Raw genomic sequence first — 10,516 nt, forward strand, 5'->3', positions numbered from 1 at the left:
TGAAGCCAGGCTCTTCTCAGTGGCGTCCAGTGGCAGGACAAGGGGCAATGGGTTCAAGCTACAACGTAAGAGGAACACCTTTTTCCCTGCGAGGGTGTTGGAGCACTGGCACAGGCTGCCCAGGGAAGTTGTGGAGTCTCCTTCTCTGGAGACTTTGAAAACCCGCCTGGACATGTTCCTGTCTGACCTACTCTGGGTGATCCTGCTCTGGCAGAGGGGCTGGACTAGATGAGCTTTCAAGATCACTTCCAACCCCTGACATTCTGTGATTCTGTGAAGTGAAATGCTGCCCAGCTGCTCTTCAATAAACGCGCAATTTTGACCCTTTCCACTATGGTAGTATGTGAAACCATCTTTCAGTTGTTATCACCAGCTGATGTAGGTCCAGTATAAAGTTGTGTTTATTGTAACAGATGTTATTGTAACATCTGTCATGGGACTATTAACATGTGAGATGGGAACTGAGCTAATTCTGGCTGATGTATATAGACTGTTTTGCTTTTCCCTTTTCATTTGTAGGTACTTGTTTCACAGTGGCAATCCAGAGCATCCAGGAGACATACTTCTAAACACAACTGTGGAAGTTTTGCCTTTTCAGGTATGAATTTATTGATTTGTGAGGGAGACATGAACACTTCTTCTTGTTTAAATGTAGGATCTTGATGCTCTGTTGTTCTCATACGTTTGGGTTTTTTTGTGGGATCTGTTCACAGAAAACAATTGTAACTATTCAGATGCACAGTTTCTTCCAATTCACTGCTCCTGTTTATAAAACCCCAAACTAATCTTCCCTCTCCTATGTAATTTTGGAAAATGGGAAAGCTAAGTCACTCTGCTTTTTGACTTAGTAAAAAACTCTTGGTTCAGGAACTGATGCATGTTTAAACCTTACTAGATATTGAGATACCTGGACTCTTAAATTGAGTGTATTCCTTTCTCTTGATTACTCTTTTTTTTTTTTCCCCTATAAATCAGTCTGAGTTTTATCTCAGGAGGGCACAGCCCTATTCAAATTCTATTCTTGCTTGAAGCCAGATGGTATGAATGCCTTTTCTTCAATTAGAAATTATAGCTAACCATTTATATCACACCACTCTGTGAGAGGATTAAAATATTATTTTATTTAGTATCACAAAAGCAAAGTGTTTCTATCTTTTCCAAATACCTGATGTAAGTATCTTGAAATCTATGACTAAATTCCCATATGCTCAATCTCTTTTTTTGTTTGTTTGTTTGTTTTTAAAAGTAGTAGCTTATCATGGAAGAGTTCATTTCTCCATTCTTACAGTCTGCCTTCCTGGGAGCAAGCAAAAATAGGAAATTCTGACCACCTCCACCCCTAAAAAGAAGCTTGCCAGTTGGATTCTAATTATACAGCACGATATGTGGGATATTTTATCATATTGTGGGATGTTTTATTTAAAATTTATGGAGTTTGTTTCTCGAGACCTTTGGAAATATGTTCAATCACAAAAAGAGCAGCAGCCATCATTTTGTCTGGGCCCAAGATACCACAAGAATGTCCAAGATGATGAGGAAAAAATGTGCATCAAAGTGTCTTTTTTCTTTTTCTATGGTTTTTTTTTTTTTTGCTACACTTGGCTGTAAAATCTCCCTCAAACTGAAGCATCTCTTAAGGAAGTAAAGCTACTGAGCTTCTATTGCTGCTGACACCATTTGTGGAAAGGTAAATGGGAAGTTCTGCATCTGGGCCATTCCTGTGCCATTGGTGTCAGCAGAAAATGTCACCAATATGAGGAGAGCAGCTGCAGAACAACAGCTACTGTCCTGAGGGAATGATATCTTCACCTGGGGCTTCAGTAGAGCTGGAAGCCCAATCAGGTACTTTGAGCCTGAACCTCCCTAAGCAGAATTTGGAAGAATAAAAAGCCCTTTGAAACCAGTAGTATCCCCTGACTTGATTTGTCTGGGACTCAAGCAACACACTCAGTGAAACCAATCAACTGAGAAAAAGAAACCAAAAAAACCCCAAACAAAAAACCAGATCAATCAAACCTCCCCAAACAAACAAACCAGACAACAACAAAAAACAAATCAAAGAAATCCAACACTTTTTCAGCAGCCTCCCTTAAAAATATGGATTTAAAAAAAGGAAAAAAAAAAGTTAATGAATTTAATCTCCTATTTTGTCAAGCATTTTTAATTGATTCCTAGGACATTCTTAGAGTGGGTTTTTCAGTATTGGATCATGTGATTCATGTAATTTTCCAGCTGTTTATGAAGCTCTATGACTTAACTTAATTTTTCTGTTTTTTTTTTTTTCAAAAGAAGCGTATTGATACCCATCCTTTTTCAGTGAGGCAGTGAAAATTGCAATGCTTCCCTTGCTGCTTGGATGGCTTTTCATCTCACCCGAATTCTTACATCAAAAAGTATGCCCTAAGTTTCATTTGTCCTGAGGGAAATCTCTCATTCAGCCATAGGAAAAGAAGGCAAGGTCCTGCCTCTGCTTTTCTTCTGCTATGTATACCAGTATCTGCTATGTATTCTGTTCACGTGGTAGTTAACATGCAAGTGACGTGGGGCACTTAAAAGTTGTTTGTTTTTTTCCTTCTACTTGGAAGCCAAATACCGTTCAGTTCCGGAACACTGCTGCTTTTCCTTTTTTGTGTTGGCTTGTTGAAGGCTATAAATAACTATTCTAGGCTGGCTCACAATTATTTAGAAAAGATGGATGCTGAATATATGGCTGCTGAATATATGACAAGAGTGCACACACATTTGTCTTTCCCTGGCAAAGTCATACGTCAAAATAAATGATTTATGCTTTGTTGTTCTAGAACGAAGAACTGGTATTAAGCAAAGAAACCAAAGACAAACGCTTAGAAGATGGTTACTTCAGGATAGGTATGTCCCAGTAGAAAGAAATGTGTATCGGTACTATCGCAACAGTTGAGACATTTTCATTTCAACCAAACCTAAAACTGAGTTTTGATCATTCATTTGGGGGTATGTGACCTTTTGGCTCTACTCAATATTGTTTCCAGTATTTCTTTTCGGAGACTCATGTACTGAACAAAGATGTAGTGAGACTCTTAGCTGTAGTGCAGCTACATCCAGCTTCTCAGCCAAGATCGACCGCTGAGATGGCTTTCCAGGCTGTGTAGGATCACCTCTTCTGTCCTGGGACTGCACAAGGGCCCCGGGTGTGAGCTGTGTGCTCAGCCTGTGTTTGAACCCACCCCACAGATGGTTGTCTCTCTCCACCGGGGATGAGATTGGCATTTCCAGAGCCAAGCAGCTGTGGGGAAAGGTGCCAGGATACCTGTTGTCAAGGAAGAGAAATTTTATTCATGGATTGTATTTCACTTGCTGGGACATAGGTTGGGCTCCCCTCTTATAATGAAAGCAAGTTTTTTCATCTTAATGGATTGCAGTGGCTGCATATGTGTTTTAAGTGTAAATTCTAACTGGGCTTTTAAATTGGATTCTTCTTCATCCTGATATAATTGAAGATCCTTTAAATAGGAATACATTAAGCATGAATGGGTTCAGAGTGGGTTCAGAGTGGGTTGAGAGTAGCCCTGAAGAGAAGGAATTGGGAGTGTTGATAGATGAGAAGCTCAACATGAGCCAGCAGTGCGCTCATGCAGGCCAGAAGGCCAACCACATCCTGGGATGTATCAAGAGGAGTGTGGTCAGGAGGTCAAGAGAGGTGATTCTCCCCCTTTGCTCTTGTGAGACTCCGCCTCGAATACTGTGTCCAGTTCTGGTGTCCCCACCATAAGAGGGACGTGGATCTGTTGGAGTGTGTTCAGAGGAGGGCCACAAGGATGATCCAGGGGCTGGAGCACCTCTGCTATGAGGACAGGCTGAGGGAGCTGGGATTGTTCAGCCTGGAGAAGAGAAGACTCCGGGGGGACCTAATAGCTGCCTTCCAATACCTGAAGGGAACCTACAGAAAGGCTGGGGAGGGACTTTTTACAAGGATGTTCAGAGACAGGACAAGGGGAAATGGATTTAAATTGAAGGAGAATAGATTTAGATTGGATCTTAGAAAGAAATTCTTCAGTACAAACTTAGCAAGACTTCGGAATAAATTCTCCAGATGCCCCCTCTCTGGAGGTGTTCAAGGACAGGTTGGACAGAGCCTTGAGTAGCCTGATCTAGTTGAGAGGCGTCCCTATGCGTGACAGGAAGGTTGGATTAGATGGTCTCTGAGGTCCCTTCTAGTTTAGGCCATTCTCAGTGATTCTATGAATGCTATCCCTTGTCCTTAATCCTTTTTGAAAACAAGCCAGGAGCTTCATTGTTTAGTTGCACAATATTAAATGAAAACCTCTGCCAAAATCTTCCCAGAGTTTGAGGTGCTCCTACCCTTAGACAGTTCCAAAGTTTTTCTTCTGACATATAATCCTGTTCAGATCCGTGTGCTCTGATGGCACACCCCATCTGGTTTGCTGCTGCAGAGCTGAATCTCATATCAAAAATCGTTGGCTGTCTTTTGCTTTGGGAATGATATCAGCCATCCCTACAGCCACCTGCAGTAGGTTCACCTGTGAATTGTGATACTACAGATTCGTCTTTCTGGACACAGATTTTGTACTTCAGTTAGTTGAACAGGAAATGAGTATATACTTTTGCTTCTTTTGCAGGGAAATTTGAGAACGGTGTAGCTGAAGGAACAGTTGACCCCAGCCTAAACCCTATTTCATCATTCCGGCTTTCAGTGATACAAAATTCAGCAGTGTGGGCAATTCTGAATGAGGTGAGAGGTGGGACAATCTTTTAAAAATACAACTGGCTAATGTGAGATTTATTCGTTTTGTCAGTGTGTTGAAGCTCAAAATTTTGGTGAACGTTGAAAACAGTTACCTCTTATTACTGAGAAACGCAATACCCTAAAATATGACTTCTTTTTTTTTTCTGATTCTCTGTTTCAGATTCATATTAAAAAACTCACAAACTGATCATGGAAATCCGCTTTAGAGGAAAAAGAAAGAATCCTCGCAAACTTTTCCTACAAAATCTGACATCCTTAGCAAGTGACAAATTGAAAATACTGAGCATGCACCTTATTCCAAATTTCTCGCATTTTCACTTGAACTCTACCTCTTGTGAAATCTACTGTAGATGAGAAGATTGTATCTACCCCTTCTTATCTGATCCATCCAGAAACTGATGCTCCACGCTGATAACATTCGTCTGAGGCCTCAGTTGTCCTCCACTTTAACGTGACTTTGCCATCTTGTGGTTACAGAACCCTGCTATGTTTAACCTGTACTATTTTGATAGTAGCGTAATATAGAGAAGTTGTACATATTATTACATTCCTTGAAGAAGAAAAAAAATATAATTATTGTTAAATATGTTTTATGAAGGGGGTACTTTGGGAGTTCCATTTATTTTCTATAACAAGAGCCCTCTTTTATAGACTGTCAGGGATATATATTAAAAATGTTAGGGATATTTAATTTATTAAAATAATTTGAAAAGTACATATTTTTATGCAGCAAAATTTTAAATTGATATAGTTTTTTTTATGAATTCTCTAGTTTAAGTTATCTTTCTACATTTTTCTTTGGAGATGCAAACATAAATTAATACCATATTTCAAATATACTGCCATGTTTAAAACAAAAACTAGATTAAGTTTCTAAATTATGTAGTTTTGTACACAGAATCTGAATGATGTTCAGAGGCATTAACAGAGTTCTGAAGAGCATTATTCTTTGGGGCTATGAAATTCCACTATGTACAGTTTGTAGCCACATAAAAAGCATGCTGAAATGTCTTGTTTCATATTATGTACTAAATCTTCAGTGATTTTAGATTGAATCCATTGCATTTTAGAAGAATTATTTTCAATTCAGAACAGTTCTTTCTAAAAATCTTTGTAGACATTTCGTAACCTGGACAAATTAATTTTCTGTACTGAAGAAAATCATTCTCCAGCTTTGCTTTGGAGTGACAGAGGTTACCTTTTATCAAAAGAATTAATAGTAATTAGATACATTTGATCTACAGAGGTCTCATTTTACAAAGTGCTGTTATTGTAGTGTTTATTTTAGATACATTACAGTGAGTGGTTACAATTTATTCCCTTCCATAGTTCAAGGTTTCAGTTTGACTCCTTTACTGTTCAGTGTAGTAACTCGCACTAATTTTTAACAGGAACTGAATTCGGCCTCGAGTTACTACCCGGCCTGTTTGTTTCAAGGGAAGCAACAGTGATCCTAAATGCATCAGAAACTTGTCAGGAACAGAAAGTGGTTTGGATTAAATCTGGAGCAGAATTGTAGCAGTACTAACGCTGCCACTGCTCTTAAGAGTCCTTCTGCTTAGGTGCTTATGTGTAAAGGACACAGGCACGAGAATATTTAAATTACCCAGTCAGAAATGGTCCGGAAGAAGAGAGGCAGAAACTCCTGGCTTTAATAAGAACCAAGTGCTTGGCTGACACTGCAGGGAGGCATCCACCCTGACTTGGGGCTTCTCAGCTGTGCTGTGAAGCAGCCTCCTGGAACCGACATCTCAAAAGCTGGCCCAGTCTTCCCTGCGAATACAGAACTCTGTTATTCCCAACATCTCTGTGGTCAGGACATAGATGTGCAAAACCTCTTGCTCTCTAGAGCAGCGATCTTGAATTCGTATCTCCAGCATGGAAGTTTCACTGATAGATTTGGCCTCTTTTTCAGGACATATATATAAGGAGCAGGAGCCAGGACCACTGGCATATCAAGTCAACCTGTCTTTTGTTCTGCCTTGCTGGAAAATCGTGTATTAGCTTTGACATTTCAGCAACATTTAAGTTTAAGACCTCATCCACTTCTACAGATCATAGTCATTCTGGTTTTGCTCTGTTGCCTGGGGACACAGCGAAGACAAGATTTGTACAGAGATAAGACCTTCTGGTCAGACTGGCCGACACAAGTTGAAGAAAAGCAGAAAGCTACCAGGCAGGCCTCGTTTACTATTTTCTGATGGCATCAGGTGGTGTAAATATGTTACTTGGAAAGCTCGCCTTGCCCATGGAGACTGTGGGCATAGGCTAAGCATTGGCCTCATAAATGGAGTTTATTCTTCAATTTGAGAATGTGAGTGAATAGGCTCAGCATCCAGTGTGAATCCAGCCTAGTGTGGCGCCACAGCCTGGTTCGTTATTCGTAATGCCGCACCGCCAAATTATTGCCCATGTGAGGGCTTCAGTGCCCGTTAGCTAGAAAAAGTCTAAGAAAGTATTTAGGTTTTCTTCTCAACTGTGCCTGTGAATGAATGATGCAAGCAATTTAAACTGTAGCTATTTATTACAATTTAGATTGCAGAAACGTTGGATATTGCAGTTTCCTAATGTGAGTAGTTTGTAGACAGTGACTTTCATCTTCTTCCTTGAGTTCAGAAGTTTACTGGTACCACTTACTTAAGAAAGCCATGTGCTTATTCTCAAAGTGTTGCTGTTTCTGACGTTTCACCATAGTCAAGATGAATAATTGAGAACGTATTTAAATATATAGAACCCTTACCACACTGTTGCAGGACTCTGGTTAACAGTGTATTTAGTTTTCAAAAAAATTGAGTTTATCAAACACATCAAATTAACTACTGCTTGGTAAAATATGTGGGCTTTTTTCTAAAGACTTGCATTTTTTTATTACGTCGTACTAGCAGGAGTTGGAAATACTCTTGTGCTGCTTTAACACTTCAAATGTTCCTGAGCTTATATGCTCTAAATAAATGTGCCACACGAGTACAACTTATATTTCTCAGATTCAGGTAAATTGAGATCTGGTGTGATCAGCTAGTTCTGCAAATTTGCTTGGAACTTTTGCTGAGAAATAGAAAAAGGGAGAAATATTTTCTATCTCATTATTCCTGCAGACAGCTATTTTGGACTTTGAAATTCCAATGCTTAAGTCAGGCTAAAGTGGTGCAAGTCTCCTTCCTGGACTTAGGGTGACACAAGACTGCTTCGGCTGCTCGGCTCAGTGGTCACGAGCTCAGGTTCTGTTTGTGACTGGGTCTGCTCCAGAGGGGCTGGTTTCTCTTACGTGTCTTGGTCCTAAGTTACAGTATTACCACAAAAATTCCTCAGCATCTTAAACTTATGACCTGATTTTTGGGAGTTTCTTCCTACGTGTATTTAATTTCAAGTTATTTTGGTTGTGGCCTTAAAAATCCCCTGTAGGCCACTGAATCTTACAGAAATCAAATAATGGCAAGTGTTACAAAATAACCTGCGTTATCCTTTGAGCTGGTTAGCTCCTTCTGGTGCTGTTAAAGCTGCAGAAAAGAGAACCTTTGTGAAACCAAAGGCATTACCAGAAACCTTCATTATCTGGGCAAATTATTCTCAACTTGCACTGGATGCCAAACCGGCTGGCTGATACAAGCAGGAGCTTTTCTGAGCTGATCAGGATTGTTCTGGACCAAGGAACTACAAGGCTGTCAGTATAATCCTGCTTTGCTCGCTCAGTGGGTTGTCCTACTGAAAACTTTTTAGTAATGTGAGCAGGATGCGATCCCAAATTAGCACTGTTTATTTTTTTAGATAAAGAGTGTTTCTAAAGCACCAGTCTAAGGCTTTGCACTTTTGCAGGCATCTCAACCTGTATTTGTGCTGATAGAAAGTATTCCTGTAGATAAATTTTGGGGTTTTATTAACTGGAAGATGGGTTAGAAAAATGATTTGTGGACCAATACAAGACTGCACTCTTCTGTCGTATCACTGCTTGTCCAGCTGTTTCAAAAGCAGTTTTTAAATACCTTGAGACAGTTCAGAGCAAAGCTATTTATACTTTTTCCATGTGATACACAAGTCCTTGAATGTGATTAGTCTTTGGCAAAATTAATCAACATTTTTACTTTATTTTTTTTCAAGTATATTATAATTCCAGTAATCTTTGGTTTTTCTTGGAAATATCTGCTCCAGACGAAGTATTGTAGTAATATGTAGTTTGCTTCCAACTTGGAAAATACTATTTTAGACTTGTAGAGGGAAAAGAAAAAAGATTTAAATCTTTTTAAACCTTACTCTGAAATAAATCAACCCTAGGTTTTATATTTGTTCTTACTAGGAAGTATGTATTCTGAAAAAGCTAAAGCAAGTAACTGTAGGAGAAAGGGAGGAAAAAACTCCTTGTGTTTTTAAATCATCTTTACAATCACCAGCATAATGCTGAAAGTCTATTGAACAGCTGATGTTTTCAGGCTAGCAGTGATTCCTGACGTAAAAAACACACCCCAAGAGACCTGATGGATTAATCTTTGAGTGTCACTTTTCTGATACAGTGGTTTCTTAAGGGTTTTGCTGATTTCTGCTGCAAACAGCGAGCTGCTAGGATTTCAAGCAGCTTAACTTTGAGATTGATGAAGCCTTCTTTCAATGAGACAAACTTTGATATCTCTATAAGGAAGGTACACAGGCCCCGAGTCTCCAATTTTCAGTAGTAGCGCACCATAGGGTGCTAAATACGAACTATTTTTACTGTTGAAGTGAAGTGGGTGATCGCTGGTGCTGGGATTCCTGTTAACATGAAGATAGAGGGTTAAGCTGCAGCTGCCTGCAGGACAGGAGCTTGTGCTGTTAGCCAGGGTGGGAGCAGGTCCTGCTTGGAATCCTTCGCCTTCCAGGGATGAGCAGTTTAGGGCTTTCCTTGTTAAAAGGGGAACATTGCTCAGCATCTGCTGAGAGGGGAACGTGATTCTCTTCAAGCCTTAACAGTGGCTGAAACACACAGTACTGTAAGATGCACTGCCAGCATATTTGGTATCTTTTAAGATAAATATAGTTTTTCCTTAGAGCTCAAATTCTAGTATTGAAATACTAAGTCTTTCTGTAACCAGTTTATTCTTGTGTTGTTTCGGAAACTGAATCCTAGCGCTCACGTTTCATATACTGAACAGTGCTTTGGAAAGTTGTCATCTTCATTTCCCAGAAGGAATTATTGTTTGTGCCGGTCAGTTTAGCCTCCTGCCTCGTGGACTTCACAGCTGCAGGCATGGCCACGAGCTCACCCTTGTAGCCAAACTGAACTTGTACTTCCCTCCCATGGTCATCGACCTGCCACTCATCGCAGGAGATGCAGTAATACCTGCTGGACTCCTAGAGATTGGGTTTGAAAACCTGCTGCTATATTTGGAAACTTGATATGGGTCATGGTAATTGTGCCTTTCATCACTGTTTCTGCTGTGTGCCAGAGTTGTCCATGTATATTTGAAGTAGTCATTAAAATAAATCTGTTCTCAAGTTCTTGCATAAAAGAAGGGGACAGTTCTGTAGCTAGAGACAGCTGTTGCTTTACCATCGCAACGCTATTATGATCTGTACTTCCACACAGTCCCAAGGCGAGGTATTCCAGTGTTACTCTTAAATACAACTGCTTTTTGGTGTCACTTAAAACCCTCATAATGTAGAGCTTAAGCCAGTATGTGCAAAATATCTGCAGTAAGAGTTATGCTCAATAGACTTGTTGCAGTTAAATTTAAGCTACAGAGGTGTACAAGTAACTTGTTTTTAGGAATGTACTGCAAAAGTATTTGAACAAAATTGCTAACA

The 10,516-nt window shown here is 39.8% G+C and overlaps 1 protein-coding gene across 1 annotated transcript in view; it reads left to right on the forward strand.

Annotated features, from left to right (window-relative positions):
* The window catches only part of MGAT4A (mannosyl (alpha-1,3-)-glycoprotein beta-1,4-N-acetylglucosaminyltransferase, isozyme A), a 76,173-nt gene extending 70,321 nt beyond the window's left edge, over positions 1–5,852 (forward strand). The window contains exons 12-15 of the mRNA XM_009867102.1: positions 520–598; positions 2,802–2,868; positions 4,617–4,729; positions 4,905–5,852. Of these exons, the coding sequence (XP_009865404.1) occupies positions 520–598; positions 2,802–2,868; positions 4,617–4,729; positions 4,905–4,931 (286 nt within the window). The 3' untranslated portion in view covers positions 4,932–5,852. The remainder of the gene's footprint in view (positions 1–519; positions 599–2,801; positions 2,869–4,616; positions 4,730–4,904) is intronic.
* Positions 5,853–10,516: the final 4,664 nt, after the last annotated feature.

This window comes from Apaloderma vittatum, unplaced genomic scaffold (genome assembly GCF_000703405.1).
Source record: "Apaloderma vittatum isolate BGI_N311 unplaced genomic scaffold, ASM70340v1 scaffold8863, whole genome shotgun sequence".
Lineage (NCBI taxonomy): Eukaryota > Metazoa > Chordata > Aves > Trogoniformes > Trogonidae > Apaloderma > Apaloderma vittatum.